The sequence below is a fragment of the Carassius auratus genome, chromosome 13 (assembly GCF_003368295.1).
Source record: "Carassius auratus strain Wakin chromosome 13, ASM336829v1, whole genome shotgun sequence".
In the NCBI taxonomy this organism is placed as follows: domain Eukaryota; kingdom Metazoa; phylum Chordata; class Actinopteri; order Cypriniformes; family Cyprinidae; genus Carassius; species Carassius auratus.
Window position 1 is genome coordinate 11,897,031 of NC_039255.1, and position 18,747 is coordinate 11,915,777.

General features: G+C 40.4%; 2 protein-coding genes across 3 annotated transcripts in view; one reads left to right on the top strand and one right to left on the bottom strand.

The window, feature by feature from the left end:
• LOC113112669 (potassium voltage-gated channel subfamily KQT member 5-like) overlaps positions 1–7,601 on the top strand; it is a 98,712-nt gene extending 91,111 nt beyond the window's left edge. For both annotated transcript variants that reach the window (XM_026278434.1, XM_026278435.1), the window contains 3 exons: positions 4,522–4,629; positions 5,533–5,662; positions 6,249–7,601. In XM_026278434.1, coding sequence (XP_026134219.1) covers positions 4,522–4,629; positions 5,533–5,662; positions 6,249–7,304 — 1,294 coding nt within the window. In that variant the 3' untranslated portion in view covers positions 7,305–7,601. The remainder of the gene's footprint in view (positions 1–4,521; positions 4,630–5,532; positions 5,663–6,248) is intronic.
• A 5,587-nt stretch (positions 7,602–13,188) lies between these two features.
• On the bottom strand, positions 13,189–17,700 carry LOC113112671 (cyclic GMP-AMP synthase-like). The gene is made up of 5 exons (XM_026278436.1): positions 16,678–17,700; positions 15,990–16,212; positions 14,914–15,183; positions 14,699–14,798; positions 13,189–14,600 (listed from the first exon to the last, which is right to left on the bottom strand). Exons 1-5 carry the CDS (start codon positions 17,602–17,604, stop codon positions 14,261–14,263), a joined length of 1,860 nt encoding a protein of 619 aa, XP_026134221.1. The 5' UTR covers positions 17,605–17,700; the 3' UTR covers positions 13,189–14,260.
• Between the last annotated feature and the right edge of the window lie 1,047 nt (positions 17,701–18,747).

The window sequence follows — 18,747 nt, forward strand, 5'->3', positions numbered from 1 at the left end:
TGCTTGTTGGAACATAAACTTTAATAAATTCTGTTAGCTTATGCTTCTAAAACATTTTGTCTGTGAGACAGAAATAAAAAATAATATTCATAATTCAAGATATATTATCTGAAGTAATTATGCAGCCTAATCTAAGGATGGTTTTAGATGTGTTTAATTCAAAACAAGACAAAAATACTGTATAAGAAACGTCTCGGTTACGTATGGTAACCCTCGTTCCCTGAAGGAGGGAACGGAGACGCCACGTCGGATGACCGACGAATATGGGATATCGCTTCGATAGACCAATCTACTTCGAGTGTAAACTAAACGAGCCAATGCACATTGGCATGCAATTATTGCATCCAGCTGCCGCTGATCACTGCGTGAGTATAAGAGGGCAGCAGGTGCAATGCATACCAGTTTTTCGCTGAGGAGCCGAGCCGGGAACCCGGCAGCTCAGCGGCGGTACAGCAACCATGGCGACGGGACGTGGCGTCTCCGTTCCCTCCTTCAGGGAACGAGGGTTACCATACGTAACCGAGACGTTCCCTTTCAGTCGGTCACTCTCGACGCCACGTCGGATGACCGACGAATATGGGATCCCTATCAAAGCGCCATGGGTGCTGCCCCTTCCAGTGCCCTGTGCGAGCCGCCTGCGCCCCTATTAGGTGTAGGCCGGGGCTCAGAACAAGTAGCTCCACTCACCATTGTCAAAGCACTACCTCACTGGGTGAGATTGGATAACACTGGGAAAACGTACCCGGTCCGCTTGGAGCCGGGACGCTGCGGAAGCCCCATCCTTCCCGAAGGAGGTCTCGGAGGCAAATACACATATAGCATCCGTTTAGGAGTATACGGAGAAATTTGAGGTGATTAAAACCCTCTTGGGAAGGCAGAAGTCTGCCGGGGAAACACGGGCTCTAAGGCTATACCGTGGACTATACACATACGAGTACCGCTTAGGTCTCAATATGGAGCCCAGCCTTCCATGGTTCTCACGGATTCATCATGAAGGCCTGGCGCCGGACGTTCCGCCGCGTCCAGCTGCCTAGGGTGATGGAGGATCTCAACAGGGTCTACAGTACGGACACTCTGGAGCAGTTTTAGCAAGCCGACACTAACCGGGGCCTCTCAGTGCCACTACCCGTTTGAGGTGAGAACACAGGAGGATACCGGCTCTACACGAAGGCTATAGAACCTAGCGAACGTGTTAGGGGTCGCCCAGCCCGCAGCTCTACAAATATCTGTCAGCGAGGCACCACGAGCCAGCGCCCAGGAGGAAGCAACACTTCTAGTTGAGTGAGCTCGCAACCTGAACGGGCAGGGCACATCCTGAGCCTGATAAGCCAGGGTTATGGCATCCACAATCCAGTGGGCCATCCTCTGCTTAGAGACGGCATTCCCCTTCTGCCGGCCTCCGTAACAGACAAAGAGCTGGTCTGAGGTCCTGAAGCTTTGCGTCCGGTCCACGTAGCACCTTAATGCAGGACAAAGCAAAGCCAGGGCTGGGTCTGCCTCCTCCAGGGGCAGCGCTTGCAGGTTCACCACTTGGTCTTTGAAGGGTGTAGTGGGAACCTTGGGCACGTAGCCAGGCCGGGGCCTCAGGATTACCTGGGAGTCAGCCGGCCCGAACTCTAGGCACGAATCGTCGACCGAGAATGCATGCAGGTCCCCTACCCTCTTGATGGAGGCCAGTGCAAGCAGGAGCACAGTTTTCAATGAAAGAAACTTTAGCTCAACTGAATGCAAAGGCTCGAATGGGGCCTGCTGTAGTGATTTAAGCACTAGAGACAGGTCCCAAGAGGGTATACAGGGGGGCCGGGATGGATTTAACCTCCTGGCCCCTCTAAGGAACCTGATGATGAGGTCATGCTTACCCAAAGACTTCCCATTCACAGGGTCATGGTACGCAGCAATAGCGGCAACCTGGACTTTGAGGGTGGAGGGAGACAGCCTTCGCTCCAACCCTTGCTGCAGAAAGGATAGCACGACCGCAATCGGGCATCTTCGGGGGTCTTCTCGGCGAGAAGAACACCACTCAACGAACAGGTTCCACTTCAAGGCATAGGCGTGTCTCGTAGACGGTGCTCTTGCTGAAGTGATGGTGTTAACTACCTCTTGGGGTAGGCCACCTAGAACCTCCGCGTCCTGTCCAGGGACCAAACATGGAGTTTCCAAAGGTCTGGACGAGGGTGCCAAATGGTGCCCCATCTCCGAGTCAGTAAATCCCTCCTCAGAGGAACTGGCCAAGGAGGGGCTGTCAAGAGGAGCACTAGTTTGGGGAACCAGGTCCGAGTAGGCCAATATGGCACTACTAGCAAGACTTGCTCCTCGTCCTCCCAGACTTTGCACAATGTCTGTGCGAGAAGGCTCACTGGGGGAAACGCATACCTGCGTAGGCCCCGCGGCCAGCTGTGTGCCAGTGCGTCCGTGCCGAGAGTTCCCTCGGTCAGGGAGTAGAAAACCTGGCAGTGAGAGGTCTCTGGAGCAGCAAACAGGTCTACCTGAGCAGCTCTGAACCGCCTCCAAATCAGCTGGACCGTCAGGGGATGGAGTCGCCATTCTCCCGGGAGCATTGCTCAAGACAGCTCGTCGGCTGTACGACTGAGCAGGCCTGGAATGTGAACGGCACGAAGTGACCTCAGAACCTTCTGACTCCAAAGGAGGAGGTGGCGGGCAAGTTGCAAGATGCGACGAGAGCGCAGACCACCTTGGCGGTTGATGTACGCAACAGTCGCAGTGTTGTCCAATCGGACCAGCACCGGCTTGCCTCGTAAGAAACCTTTGAGACGGTTCAAGGCAAGGTGCGTTGCTAACAACTCTAGGCAATTGATGTGCCACTGCAGCTGCGGGCCCGTCCAAACCCCTGAGACTGCATGCCCATTGTACGTGGCCCCCCGGCGGTGGTGGAGGCATGCGTGTAAACCACAGCATGCCTGGAGATCTGCTCTAGGGGCACCCCTGCCCAAAGGAATGTCAGATCTGACCACGGAGTGAGGGTTTGGCGACAGGCCGGTGTAACTTGGACCCGGTGAGTGCCGCGCTTCCACGCCCACCTCAGGACTCGGCCATAAAGCCAGTGCTGGAGCGGTCTCATATGTAATAGGCCGAGCGGTGTAAGTGCCGCTGTGGCCACCATATGCCCCAGGAGCCTCTGAAAGAGTTTCAGTGGGACCGCTGTCCTGCTCTTGAACGTATTCAAGCAGGCTAGCACCTAAGCAGGCGCCTAAGAACCATACCAGCGGGACCAGCGGAACCACAGCCGTACCCGCAGTGGGGCAGCGCGGTGGAACACAGGGACCCAACTCGGGCGGCTTGTGAGCAGGCCGGAGTGTGGTGCAAGTGTGGGGTGCAGGGCTCACCTGGTTCCACAGGTTGGCAGAGGGTGCGTGAGTAGGGCCTTTGTTGACGCTCTCGAACCGCCCGCTGCTGCCATCTGGCGAAGGAGGAGGATGAGTGAGGTCCGGTGCTTGGCCGTCCGCAACTCTTTATTTATTAACAATAAATAAATAAATAAATAACTTTTATTCAGCAAGGAGTAGTGTTACATAATATTTATATTCCAAACAGAATTACACAAAAATATTAGGCAGCACAGTAATAAAAAAATGTTTCTTGAGTTAATAATTTTTTAAGCATCATTTGACAATAAAGACTAAAAATAATAATCTGCTTTGGCATTACAGGAATAAGTTATATTTTAAAATATATTCAAATACAAATTAGTTATTTTAAATTGTAATCATATTTTACAGCATTAAGGTTTTATGGTATTTTTATGATCAAGTAAATGTAGCCTGAGTAAGCATTAAATATATCTTTTAAAAACATAAAAAAATATCTTACCCACCCCAAACTTTGTACAGTAGTGTAGATTATTATTAATTGTATTATTTATTTAGTGTTAATTTTTATTTTTACAAAACATATTTTTGCAGTCAAGGCTGGATATGTTTGTGATGTGTCAGTGACCCAAAGCCTCAAGCTGTTGGCTCTGTTCAGTAAATCCTTGATCTCTCAGATTTTCATTTCTATAAAACTTTCTTCCTGTTTAACAAGGTTGGCCGGTGCTAAACACGCAGTGCATGGTGGTAGACTGAATGTGCCTGTGTATAGTACTAACTTTTAGATTAATCCCTCTAGGCTTTCCCTATTATTTGGGTCTATGCGCTTGATTTTAGCATGGAATCAAAAAATTAGCATATTCAAATACTGTTATTCTTTAACATTGTGAACCAGTAGGTGTGCAATCAATAGTTGTACACTAGCTCTGATTTAAACAATCATCTTTTAGTTACATTTACTTAAATATCAGGTACCTCAGTGACTGACTTTGAAACACTAACTTTGAAGCAACTGTTAAGAATTTAAATTAGACTACTGAAACCTTTAGTTTGATCATTAACATGTTTAGTACATCGCATGTAGTAGTAGTATCTTGTCATGGTGCCATAAATACCTTCTTTTCAACCTTCTCTTTCCTCCCTTGATGGCAGAACCTTAAAAATGTACTTGACTCCCGTATGTTTTCTCATCTAGACTCGCAACAGCTGTGGGTCCACATCGGACACTCAGCACCAAAGCCAGGAACCTTTCCTCTCCCTCTCTACACATGTATTACAGCCAAAGCAAGAAGAAGCACACTGGGTCAGAGGCCTGTAGCAGGCTGGGGAATAGTCATGGGGCCGTACTTACCTTAATCACTTCATACTGTGAATGGGGTCCAATGGTGATGATGTATTTGAATAAAACTATTCATAGGGTTTAATTGCCATACACTACCAGAACTGAAACTACCTACACATCCACTCACCTAATAAACTGAATACAAAATCAGTATCTGCAATGAAACTAAATGGGAGTGGTTCTCAACTGTTTTGACTCCAAGGCCCGATACTTTACTAGATAAGGATTTTGTAAATATTTTTACTCACACATGTTTTCAAGACCGTGGGACTATAGGCTATTCTTCTTCTTCAACAAATGTTGTTGATGGGCTGCAGTATAATTAATAATGTCTTGACTTTTAATAATTTTAGCTCATTTTAATGCTTTTGTTTGCTGAGGCCCAGTTGAGAGCAACTGATTATTTTAAAACTGAGATCCACTTAATTGTTATCTTCATCATTGGACTCCAAGGTGCTTAATAAATAGTGATTTATTAATTGTGTAGTGCACATTCTGATTGGTTCAGCTGATTTATGTTGGTTTCATATGCTACATCTACCTCAAAATGTACATTACTACATTATGCAAAAAAATCGTACAAAGAGAAAGTAACATTTAGAATGTAAAAAATAGAACTCTCAGTTGCACTGAATGTACTCATAACATTTACAGAAATACAATAAATCAACACCGCTTTCTTACTCTGTAACATAGAAATGTAGATGATGGTGATGCACTAACTTCATTTCTTCTTCACTAACCAAAGTCCAGTCTTATCCTGCTGTGTTGTGCCTTGCTCGAGCTTGAGGAACAATGGTGTAAAGCTGTGCATCCTGATGTACTGTATGCTCAGAAACAGTTTCTTCTTCTTCTTCCTTATAGAGTGGATCAGATACTGGGAAAGGGCCAGATTTCAGTAGACAGGAAAGGCAGGGAGAAAATCCTCCCCGAAGGAGAGTCCTTGGAGCATGACATGAGCATGCTTGGCCGTGTCTGTAAAGTAGAGAGACAAGTAAGCTATACTGTATGAACTTGGTGGTCTAAGGAAACATACTACAGTTAAAGTTTTGGGGTCAGTATGATTATTATTTTTTTTAATATAAATTTCAGCAAGGATGCATTAAAATGAAAGTGACAGTTTATTTATAAATTCTAAAAGAAGTTGTATGCTGTTTACTTTTTAATCATCAAAGAAAAATGTTTCACAGTTTCCACAAAATTATTAAGCAGCACTTCTGTTTTCAGAATTGAAAAAAATAGAAAATGTTTCACGAACACCAAATCAGCATATTAGAATGATTTCGGAGGGATTGGATCTTGTGATGCTAAAGGCTGGAGTAATGGCTGCTGAAAATTCAGCTTTTTGCATCATGAATGAATAACATTTTAAAATATATAGTTCATTTATTAAACAATTTATTGTTTTTACTGTACTTATAATCAAATAAATGCATCATTGGTGAGTATAAGAGACTTCTTTCAAAAACAAAAAAACAACCCCAAACTTTTTGACAATTATTGTAAAAATGTGCAAGTACACTACTAAGCATACAAATAAAAAAATCCAATGTGATGTTTTAATTTCTTATATAATACAGGTACAGTCCATTGAGTCAAAGCTGGACTCATTGCTGGATATTTACCGGCAAGTGTTGCAGAAAGGCTCCTCTTCGATGCTTGGTCTGTCTGCTTTGCCCTTGTTCGAGCTGGATCAAACCTCCGACTACCAAAGTTCCATCCATAGCAAGGATTTGTCATCCTCCTCCCAGCTTACTGGCAGTGGCATGTCTCGTTCCGGCAGCAGTAACCTGCACCGTGGTCTTCATCTTGCTCTGGCCCCCAGTGAACTCAGCTTGGGTACTGGTTACCCACATTCCGCCTCCTCCTTTTCACCTTCTCCTCTCCTTAATAACCAACCCTCCAGCCCAGACAGTTTCTACCCAGCGTCCCCACCTCCCATTCTCACCCCCAACAACCTTTCCAGAAGTCACCAGCGGTTCAGTGAGCTGACCAGGCCGGTTCCAACAGTCCATTCAGCCTCATCGACCCTTCAGCTCCCGCCTATGGTGCCAACGCTTCAAAGTCTTATCCCAGAGACACTGCTGGAGAGCAGGGCCGAGTGTCCGAGCAGTTGCCTGTTGAGTACCCAAACCGAGGCTGAGTCAGACAAGGAAGCCGAGAGTATTCAAAGCATGGTACAGCTACGGGACAAGCCCGAACGTAATCCCAAGGAAGATGGGTCATGGAGAAGACACTTGAGTCTTGACATTGATCCTCTGATGCTCATGTCTTCCACAACAGCTGCCTCGCTTCAGGTCGAGCGTGGGCTCGGTAAGTCTCTTTCCGCTCAGAACCTCATGCTACCAACTGCTGCAGACTGCCATCCCAGCCTGTCCACTCGGAGCAGCGGCAGCAGCAACAATGAGTCCAGCGACCACGAGCCACTGGCCAACTGGGGCGATACAGAGCTGTTCATCAATGACAAAGATTTGGAAACCACGGAGGGTGACTGTTACCACCTTCACCAACAAAGCAACGATACAACGTTCTCTTCTGAGCTGCTACGGACAGGAGCCAGTGGGCCGTCTCCCAGCCAGGCTGGATCAATAGATGTTCTTGAATCCCATAACTTGCCTCACGTATGCCTCGAATAACCCCCGGGCACAGGAACCTCACTGTGGAGACTGGACACAACTTCATGTCCCTCATATGCTTCTTTTCCAAAAGAAATTATGTTTTCTAATTTTCACCAGAAAAAAAACATGATGTTCATGCAGTACATTTATATTCATTCTTACATATCAATGCATGGACAATTTGTCAGAAAAGGTAATTTAAATTAACAAGAAACTGTTGGGGGAAGAAATCTTTACAAAAATGTTCTAGGATCAGTGTAAGTTAAACTCAATCAACAGATTTGTGACATAATACTGATTACTTCAACATTCATCTTAAATGACTGAAAAGTGTGTGAAAGAATGTAACCATATGAAGGAAGATTATAATTTTATAAGATTAAGTTTTTGCTTTCAGAAAGTCCAGAAACGGTCCCCATTTATTTTCATTGTGAGTCCATTACCCTAACCCATATACTGTATTTGAATTTAGAAAATAGAAAATGAGGGATGAGTTGAAATTATTATTATGTTTTTTTTTTTTTTTCTGTGTGTATGTGTTAATCAATATTATTCCACAAATGCTGTTGGTTGAGCAGAACTTGTATTGAACCCATAATATATCTTTAAAATAATGAAGGGTTATGGAACTGAATGAGCACTTCTTTCAGTCTTGCATGGGGTAGGCATGTTTAAAATGCAACAGCAAATAGAATTGAAAGTGTGTTTGCACCTGTAGTGATAAGCCCTCACTCAGTTTAAGAATTAATTTCTCACTTCCCTCTGAATGTTTGGTGGTCCACTTATGTGCATGTGTTAAGAAATTGTGGGGGTAATAGCAGAAAACCAGATGGTCTTGGTCCAAAACCACATTAATCTGTGATACTATGCAAACCTCAGCCAATCAAGCAGGGTTTGCAAGCAACCCCGGAAAGAAACTCAGAAACAAATGCATCTTGATGCTGTAGCCTACACAGAAATATACTTTCTTAATTTGACTATGTCCTTTAAAACCTGAGAATCTTAGCATTTGAAGAAAGCTGAATACTGTTACTAAAGGGATGGCATAGTGTGTTTAGGTGTAATGTAATGTGAAGAGGTATTTGTGACAATCAGGCTTTTTTGAAAAGCCCTGATTTCAGATTTTTCTAATTCCGAGTCCTCATGTGGATATTTGGCTGCTAACATGAAATAAATAAATGACGAAGATAATATATAATTGTCATCATGACAATAAGTCACACTTGCAATATTATAACTAATGATTGTAATTAAATTTAACATGTATATCGATTGCTTTGTAACCTGCATCATATAATCAGAAATTATCTTTGTCAAGTAGAAAGTTCTCACAAATTTGTTTTATTGTAATTGCGGCAATATCTTATTTCTGTATTTTCTGATTTTTATTTTTACATGTGTAGCAAGCAGGTGTCTTACACCTAAACCTCAGCTTTGTAACTTCTGTTCTACATTTTTAATTCCATGAATGGTACAATAAGTGCTTTAGCTAAAATGCTTGTTTGTATAACTTCGAATGTAACGTGTATCATTTTGTGTACGTGGACTAACCATGATTACCGGTGTTACTTTTTTTTTTTTTTCTTTCTTTTTTTTTTTCAAAAGCTGTATATTGAAGATGTTTTTGCCACTGTACAATTGGAAGCACAAGTGTTCAGATGTGTAGAGGAAACCTGCAAATGTGATGAATTGTTTTAACACGAATTAATATGCTTTAAATAAGATTTATAATCCAGAGATAGTTGTGATGCTTATTTTGCTTAAGAGTCGAGGTAAATAATATAGGCACCTGAGAACTGAACTGAAAACATGTCAACAGCTGTGGAACAAAATGATGCTTGAAATGCTGAGAAAAGGTTGTACAAAAATATTAGTTAGTCTTCTTAACACTTTATGATTTATATTATTATTGTTACTGCTTTACTGAAAGTTTTAATTTGTAATTCAATTTTTAAGGTGCCTTTTTGCATTTTATTAAAGATTTATACAACTTCTGTATTCACAGTACCTTGAACTCTTATTGAAATTGCTATGTTTATATTTCAATAATTGCACATTCTCTGTTTGGCTGTGAACTTAAAACATCTGTCAGTTAAAGCAGCATTTCTTTGTTTTACCACTAGATCAAATAATTTATTACACAGAAACTGGCCTTAATATACATGCTTGATAATGTTAGTGTTCTCTGTCATTCAGAATAATTTATTTCATCATTGTGCACATAACAGAGTTGATGCTCTGAGATTGAAAAATCTAAAATGAAAATTTAGGATCGTCATGATACATGTACTTAAATAAACAAAATACTTGAAACTTGGCCTAGTGTGCTTGCTGTTAATGTCTGTGTGCGTTATTTTGTGGGCCTATATGTTAGATCCCTTTTCTCTTCTTCTCAACATTTGGAAGGTTTGGGTTGTTCGAAGTGAAAGCAGACAATCTATCCATTTTATTTAGCAGACGCACTGCAACAGTTACTATGAGGTGACTGGTGTATAGTGACTGCATCAGTTACTATGGGGTGGCTATAATTACAGTTTTCTGTACATAATATAAAAAAAAAAAACTGCATCATTTAGGCTGAAGTAACATCTTGTGTACAAAAAAAAAAAAAAAACAATGCCATCCACAAAAATACCAGTTGTCTTGTAGACAAAAATCAGTACCTTGAATTTAATGCGAGCAGCTATTGGCAGCAAGTGCAAACTGATGAAGAGAGGTATGACGTGGGCTTTTTTAAAAAAATCGTTAAAGACCACTCTCGCTGCTGCATGATCAGTTGCAAAAGGCTTGATAATACTGGATGCTGGAAGCCCCTCCAGGAGAGCATTATAATAGTCCAGTCTGGAGAGAACAAGAGCTTGGACAAGGAGTTGTGCAGCTTGTTCTGATAAGAAGGCAAAAAATCCCATGGCACTTCTCATAAAGAGTAGGGGTGCAACCCCGGTGTCCTGGCCAAATTCCCTCCACTGGCCCTTGTAAATCATGGCCTCCTAATAATCCCCATCCACTTGACTGGCTCTATGACTCTCTCTCCTCTCCACCTGTAGCTGGTGTGATTTAAGTGCACTGGCGCCATTGTCCTGTAGCTGCAGTCGTATCATCCAGGTGGATGCTGCACACTGGTGGTGGTTGAAGAGAGATCCCCCCATGTGATTGTAAAGCGCTCTGGGTGTACAGCAATACACAATAATGCGTTATATAAATGCCCAATTCATTCATAGAATAGATACAATTATATAATTATCCAATTCAATTTAAGGGCAGCTGTGGCTTTATGGGTAAAGAATTGTACTTGTAACCGAAGGTCACAGGTTTGATTCTCAGTACCGACAAGAGTTGTAGGTAGGGCCAGTGAATGAACAGTGCTCTCTTAGCACATTTACATCAGTATTTGTCAACTTAGATTTAGCATTTAGATTTAACTTTTAACATTTAGGTGTAACATTTAATATTTATATTTAACTATTTTAAATATCTCAAAGTTTAAGAATATTGTTGCAAATGCACTAAAAAGTGACCATCAAAACATCATACCAGTTTTTTAAACATTGTTTGAAGCTAAATGTGACAAAATTTTGCTGTTATTTTTAGCTTGAGCCACTTTACAAACGGCGCCCCATACTGGCCCACAGGGGTCAGGTGGCTGGCTTAGTCCTACCTGAAAGACCCCATTATGGATTTTGTGGGCACCTTATGTGAGTGAACAGTTGCAGCAGAGTATGTATTTATAATGAGTAATGTACAAATACTATGTAGGACAAATATAGCTATTCTGTTTAGCCTCTTAATTTAAAGTCTCAAGATATTTCTCTTTCTGCATCTCTGTCTCAGGCATTAAACACTGTTCATCAGACAGTTCTGTTTGTGCAGGAGGATGAAAGGAAAGCCTACATTTCATAATGAAAGTGAGTTTCTCACAATAAACATGTATGATTCCATGAAGCAGAGTTTCTGCAAGCATACTTTCATATTCTACTGAAATGGTATTACGTAACATCCTACTATTACGATCACTTGATGTGGTAATCAGCTGTGAGTTCAAGGGATTGTGGGGAAATGCTGCTCTTTTCTGAAAATGAAACTTGGCATTTCTCCATTGTCAGAGGGAGTGGCCATTTTTTTGTGGCCATAATTGTTTTGCTTTCACTTACGTTAAAACCCATAAGTTTTGCTCTTCCACCCCCCAGTAAAAAATGCCGGTTTTTGTGGTTGTTCAACAGTTGTGCAAACATTAAAACTAAATGCTCACTTTGGAAAGGGTACTTGACAGTATGGTTTAGTGCTTAATCTGATCCAGAACAAGTTAGATGTGGCATTTCCATAATTGGATTGAATGATGCAAAAGCCTGATGCAATGTGGGTGGTTTTAATAGCAGTATAGATATTTTCTACTCTATAGGTGCTGTTTATAGGGATCATTTGTCCTCAAACCATGAAAAAATAAATAAAAATACTATGACCCTGACTGCATTAAATTACTGAATACCAAATTGTGTTGGCTCTAATGTAAGACCATGAAGCAAAACTGGTTGAGAATATCAGAGATTCTCATGTTCTCTTTACTGCTGTTACGTAAAAGCCATGACCTGTCCAGAAACCTGTGTCTGCAGGGTATAGTGGTTCAATCTCTGCATGCAGACCGAAATCATTGTGACCGAGAAGAGGCACTTCAGGACTTTAAAGATGGTATGTTAGTAAACAGTAAATAGAAGGGTGAAATTTATCATTTCTGAGACCCCAAACTCAGTCCTTTGGTTCAGTCAATGTTGTTGTTTTCCAGCTACTCAGACCAACACGGTTTGGCTAGTGGCACAGTAAATGCTTACTTTACAACTATGACTACTTTCGCTGTAGTCCGCGATTGTACCGAGCCCCTAAAAAGTTTAACTGAAATTGATCTGTGAGATTTCTATCTGCCTTTGTGGCTGCTGTCAAAGGTCGCGTGCACATTCTGGTGGCAACTGACCTGGTCTCACGTGGGCTAGATGTTCATGGCATCATGCATGTTTTCAACTATGATTTCCCACAGAATGAGGAGGAGTCTGTGCACCGTATCGGGAGAACCAGTCGAGCAGGGTAAGTGAAGCAGTGAAAGGTGTGACTGTGAAATGACAGATGCAGTAAGGAGTGTGAGAATGAAATCATTCAGGTTCTTTATGTAAATGAGTCCATGTCTTGACTCAGGAGGTCCGGTGGATCTGTAACCCTGGTAACAAGAGAGGACTGGAAAATAGCTAGATAGTTGATCACTATCCTGGAAAAATCTGGTCAGGTAAACACACCTACAGGCATCCACTCCTTTCATTATGTCTGTTAAACTCTATGTGAAGAATGCAAACTCAACCTCTGACTGACTAGTTAGTAATCTGCACCTTTGTTATAGCAGATTGTGTTTGTAAGCATGCAAGTTATTTGTATGATATGAAAATTGGGATGTACCGAATAGTCTGTCACAATTTTAGTTCACCCTTTCTTGTTGTCTCTACTGTGTGAACCTCGTGGAGAAATCTAGAATAAAAACGGCTGTAGTAGGGATGCACAAAATATCCATGGTCATATCTGTATCCAATAAAAGAGACTTCTTAATATTATCAATATCAGTCCAATAAGCAACATAGTTCAGTATATTTAAGACCATGAATAAGTCAAATTATCATGGTCCCGTTTTCTTTACTGCAGATGAAAAAAACCAACAACAACAACATATTTTCCACTGTACATGATGTTTAGTGTACGTTGAAACCGTTTATTTTTTTATTTTTTATTCAATCTCTAAAAATTCACATTTATATTTTTATATCCTTTCATTATTGCTACTACAATTTCAAACAAAAGTTTTAAATCAGCATTTTTCATCTTTGGGATAAGTTTGGAAATAAGTGGGATACGTATGGAAAAACAAATGTTAATTACTTCACTGCAACGTTTAGATTCAAAGATTTATTTGTCAAATGCTCAGTTTGGAAGGAAGTGAAATCTTTTATTCCCCACACTACCACCTGACCAGACATTGTTTTAGCCAGATCTCTTTTGGTTAGAATTTTTTTCAACCTTTCAAAAGCCTCACCACCACCTTCTGCCAGTAAAAGGTCTTACACATTGTAACAAAAAGTAATTTGCTTTATGTATACTATAGAGAATAATGCCTCATTCCATGAAATGTTGAGATTGTCTTTAGTATGTTTACTACTATATATGTACACAGCATCCTAATAGAGAATTTGGTTAAATGGAAGCATTTGTCCTTTCTTTAAGATGTACCAGAAGAACTGGTACTGATGGTGGAAAGTTACGAAAAGCACCAGAGGGAGAAAAAAATGTTTGCACCCAGAGGAGGACAGAGAGGTAGTTTTAGACTCAGATCAGCGGTTCTGATGAACACTTGTGAGGTAATATTTGTTGCATTAATTTATTTAGTTTTACATAGTTTCAGTAACATCAGCCAGACGGAAATGTTTTACTTTACTTCACAACAAATTTAAGATTAATTAAAATTATCCATTATTCAACCAAAATTTCTCAATGTTTACCAGATGTTTCCAACCCAAATTTGTATCTGTTGTACCAGCAGTAGTATTGATCTTTAATTGTATCTTTCAGGTTGATGTTACTATGAATATACTCACTGGAGTTCATGTTCATCCTCTCATTTGACCTGTGAAGTCCTTTTAATTGGCCGTATAAGTTATGTTAGGTTTAAGAAACACTTATTCATTTTGTATGCATTTATTTATTTTAATACCCCCCCCCCCCCAGTTTAGTATTTAAATTGTTTTTTATCTACATTGATTGAGAAATTGAGGTAAAATACCCCCAACTGTAGATGATGTAACAATCTTGTTCAGTTGAATGTATATCAAATAAAAACCGATAAAACTATCTGGTATATGTGTTACTAAATGGTATTAAGCAATGATCGTCTGTTAAGATGAAATAACAAAACATGCATGAATACAATAAACAGAAAATCAGAATTAACTGAAAATAGGAAATTTCTTATCTAGCTGGAATTCAATTTCATTTGCCAGGAAATCACAGCTACTCGGGGAGGCTTGTTGTAAGAGATTATGGGATGGAATGAAAAAGTTAGGGAGATGCCGTTTTCTCAGGTGTTGCACAAAGTCTCCTAAAAGCTGCTTGAAGCAGTCGTCCAGCTGACTGTCTGCCCACTCGCTGTCGGTCCCCCTTGTAGCACAAGCATGGAGAAGGGTGGTCTTTGCATGATAGGAGCAGAAGCTGGCCATCTTACTGGATTTGGACTCATCCTCCTTGAGCTGTTGAAGAAGATACTTCAGTAGCTTTAGACACTCCTTCCTATAGAAGTAGAGCAAACAATGAAGCACCATCACAACACACCATCTCTGCACTTAAATGTTACCAGCATCAAAACACAATAGGAAAAGAATAAATACCGGCAACATTTCTGTCCAACGACCTCACAGCATGTCTTGGACTGACCATGCCTTTTCAAAATTTCTTTTTCGACGTGTGAAAAAGAAATTCGCCAGGCATCTGTGTAAAAGACATTTTTCCAAATAACTGAATTTTCTTCATGTTTAAATTTTTTTAAAGGGGGCTACAGTTCATAATTATAAAACAAAGCAATCTAATGATAAACACATAATACCTTTTGCAACCAGTCCATCATGCTCTGCGTTTCCCTTTCCCTCATATTTAGGAACCAGATAGAATGGTTGACGCTTCATATTATCTTTCTCCTTTTTACCAAGCCAGTTTTCTATTTCGAAGCCATCTTTTGTAAAGTCTGGCCAGCTTGCACGATGAACCTTAAGACCAAGAACGAAGTCGATGTAAATAGTCTTTCCATTTTCTTTCATTTTTACTTCCAGCGTCACTGCAGGGCATCTTGGCTTTTTTCGCTGTACATTAATTTGGTCTAAAGAAAGCAGAAAATAAAAATACAGATATTACCCGAAAGATAGAAGAGGGTTGTAGCTGTAGATGTAGGCAAGGATAACCTGTGTTCTTGGACAAAGTTATTTTTTTTTTTTTTTTTGTGTGTGTGTTGGTGTGCAGTTGGTGTGCTATAAATCAAAAGTAACCATTTACTGATTCATTTGCTTTCCACTTACAGTATGGTAGTACATTTTTTACACTTTACCTCATTCCGTTACAGTAAGTAAGATTAAATATTATGTTTAATAATGTTTTTATCTTATTTATCTATAAATAGATAATTTCTCGAGGTGCAAAAAATATGCGATAATCGACAACAAAAATTTATAGGTTATTCGCAAACTGGGAATTTTCGTCAGTGACGTCACATTACAGTACCGAAAACCTTGTAGGCATATTGTTGTGTTTCAGATGTTTGATAGATTTCTTAATGCGCTAGAGAGTTATTTCCCCCCAACTTGATTTGCAATTTACCCTTATATTCTTGTCTGTAATTGCCGAAATTGCCGCTATAATGTTTCGATTTTAATGCCTCATTCCGACAGTAGATGTTGTTCAAAGACCAACAGAGAACTGGAGCTAGATCATTTTAAAACGTTTAGAATATTGAAAATTCTACTTTAAAATATTGATTAAAAAGTTTAAGCTTAAAGGAACACTTTTGAAAATGTTCTAATTTTCCAGGAAATGTGGAGTGCTCCTTTAAATTAAACATTATATATTATGAGATCAGAAAAGGATTTATAACAAAACCAATAGGCTAAACACATGTTTGTTTGGACCTACATGGGAGTTTCTCCACAGCCTCCTTGACGGCATCTCTGAATTCAATCAGCATTTCACTGGCCTGAATGGTCTTGTCTTCTTTTAGGAATCTGTCCAGAGCATGCTTCTTCGGATGTCTTTTCAATGCAACACTGTAAAACGCTCCGGCCGTATCAAACTTCTGAATGTCCACTCGCTCCACAGGAATAGTCAGCATCACATCAAATTCATCTGGTTCACAAATCTAAAATGTGACAAAGCAGATGCTGGCTGTTTTAAACTAAAGCTCTTCTATGAGCTTTGACATGGTGATTAGAAATGTCAATCATATGTAACATTCCTACATGCATGTAACCGAACATGAACATTATTTTACTTCTCTTATCAAATAATTGGACATAGGCATTCCAGAAGGCCTGTAGGCTTATCATTTATTATATTTTGTAATTTTGAAAAAAATATTTATTTAACTCTGTAGTCCAGAGCCATATCCTGAACAATAACAAAAGTGTGCAACAGGCCAGAAAACGCTAGAATTTTTCACAAATGCCTGTATCTAATATCACCGAGAATTATCTTTGTTTGGCCGTGTTCTTCTGATGTAAATCAATGTAACTTTTTGTGAATTTTGTGAAATAAGGTGTTTACATGCCCTGGCAATCTGATTAATACAGGATCATGAGTGGAGATGTCACACTGCATCACTTACCTTGAGGTTTTCATAATAACTTCCAGTTCGTAACCTCTCGATGTGTTCACACCAGGTCAAGTTTTGTTTCAGGTGTGTAATGACTTTATCCGTGATGTTATTAACATAACTGGACGCATTAGACCGCTCGCTCTTCTTGATCTTTAATTTGTCAATAGTTGCCTTGAGAACCTTTCCCAGTGTGTCATCGACGCTTTGTCCTCTCGTTGCAGTTGCTTTTTTTGCGCTTTTCTTTTGGCGGTCAGAGCTGCGCGCGCTAACCGCTGGAGAAGCGTCCTCAGGAAAAACCGTTTCAGTAGCAGATCCAGGATTTTTTGTTGATTTTGCTTCCGATTTGCTTTCGGAGCTCTCCAGAGCTGCTTCTTTGTCAAAACTTAAAGCATCTCTCTGCTTTTTACTCAGTCGTTTTGGTGCTGGTTTCTCATCGGACTTGCTCTTAGCTGTCTGCTGTGGTTTGCCTTCACTTTCACAGTCATTCTTTTTAATCTGTTGCTTGCTTTTCGCACTGTCTTGTTTGTCATTCCCGTCAACATTGTTTGCGTTATTGGGAACAGAAGCTCTTCTAGATGTCGAAGCGCAGTTTTCTTCGCACTTACCCTCGGAGATCTCCTGAGACTGACTGAGATCCTTCTGCTTTTTACTCGGTCTATGAATGGTTGTCCGTTTTGGTGCTGGGGTTTTGTGAGGTTTGTCCTCACTTTCGCAGTCATTAGGATCTTTATCCTTTTCAGTCCGTTGCTTCCTGCTTCCCCGCTTTGGCGCGCTCTTGTCCTCTGCGCGCTCCTGAGACTGATCCTCGCTGTCAGTAATCTGGTGATCCCTTTTCTCTTTACTTTTCCCATTTGCATCTGCTTTTGTTTCAGCTTTGGCTTTGGTTTGTTCAGGGCTTGTCGCTGGGAAGCTGCTCAGTCTTCTCTGGCCATTCATAATGGTATGTAGGTTAAGCTATGACGCGCACAGTTTTGCATTAAAGAAAGGGTTTGTGTTACATAGATCTGTGACATCAGGATACAGGTGCTACTGTGCCAGCCTCTGCGTTTCTAAACTTCTCACTTCCTCTGTGGTATGACGTATCTTTACGTGACGATATTTCTGTATTTAGGGTTTCCGTGGGTCATTTAGGGTAGTTTTAATTTACTGACAAAAATCTAGACAGGTGCTAGTTTTTATAGGGCTGTTCATTAATAACTGTTGCCCAAAATTTTTGTTTGATATTTTGTTTCGTAAAATCTGTTTTCGGTGGACTATTATAAAGGGATAGTTTACCCAAAAATGAAAATTGTAAAGTCCATGGTTCCAAATCTGTATTAGCCTACGTTATTTTTTATTCTGTGGAACACAAAAGAAAATGTCAGAATTTAATTGTAAGGGATGTGAAACTACATGCCTCGCTTTTGGTGTGTTCAGTAAACTCTTTATAGGCAATAATGGTGATATGTCATTGTTCAGTGCTGTGAAAAGTCTGATTTGACTTTGAAAAATAAATCTTCCCTGAGAAATAGTAAGTGGAGTAAAAAGTCTACCCTCTAGTGTTCGAGCAGAACATGAAAAGCTTTTAAACAATGAAAGGGGAATTATATTATATTTTCAATTATATAGCATATTTTCAAAGCATCTGACTGCTATTGTAAACTTTTGTTTAAATCTGCATTCTGTAAACGTGGATAATATCTGTAATTAATTAGGCCAGCTACTGACTAATAAAATAACAGATCTACTTATATTACTACTACTGATAAGCTGCCAATGAATAATTTTAGAAACGCATGACTTGCGACATCTTGTGGCAGTTTATGAGCACACAAAGGAAACGTATATTTTAGCTGTGTATGCTTTATTAAGCTGTGAGTAAATGGACATGAGGGTAAATCTCATTATTATATACTCTTGTGTAGCTGCCTATAAGAAGACTAAGACCTAAGACTAGGCTGTCTAAATGACTAAGACTTTATTCATAAATGCTTTGAAAGATAGCAAAGTTTGATCTATTCTGTGTTTAAACAGTTTATTGGACTTAGTCTTAACTTTAGTTGAGGTCTAAGCTCATAATAGAGTACTGACAATTCTTAA

What these genes read in the sequence shown, in the direction of transcription:
- LOC113112671 (XM_026278436.1), bottom strand. Translation starts at nt 17,604, where the DNA reads ATGAATGGCCAGAGAAGACTGAGCAGCTTCCCAGCGACAAGCCCTGAA. An exon ending in GTTATTATGAAAACCTCAAG is followed by an intron (nt 16,213 to 16,677) that starts GTAAGTGATGCA and finishes GTCACATTTTAG; the next exon opens with ATTTGTGAACCAGATGAATT. An exon ending in GGCTGTGGAGAAACTCCCAT is followed by an intron (nt 15,184 to 15,989) that starts GTAGGTCCAAAC and finishes TGCTTTCTTTAG; the next exon opens with ACCAAATTAATGTACAGCGA.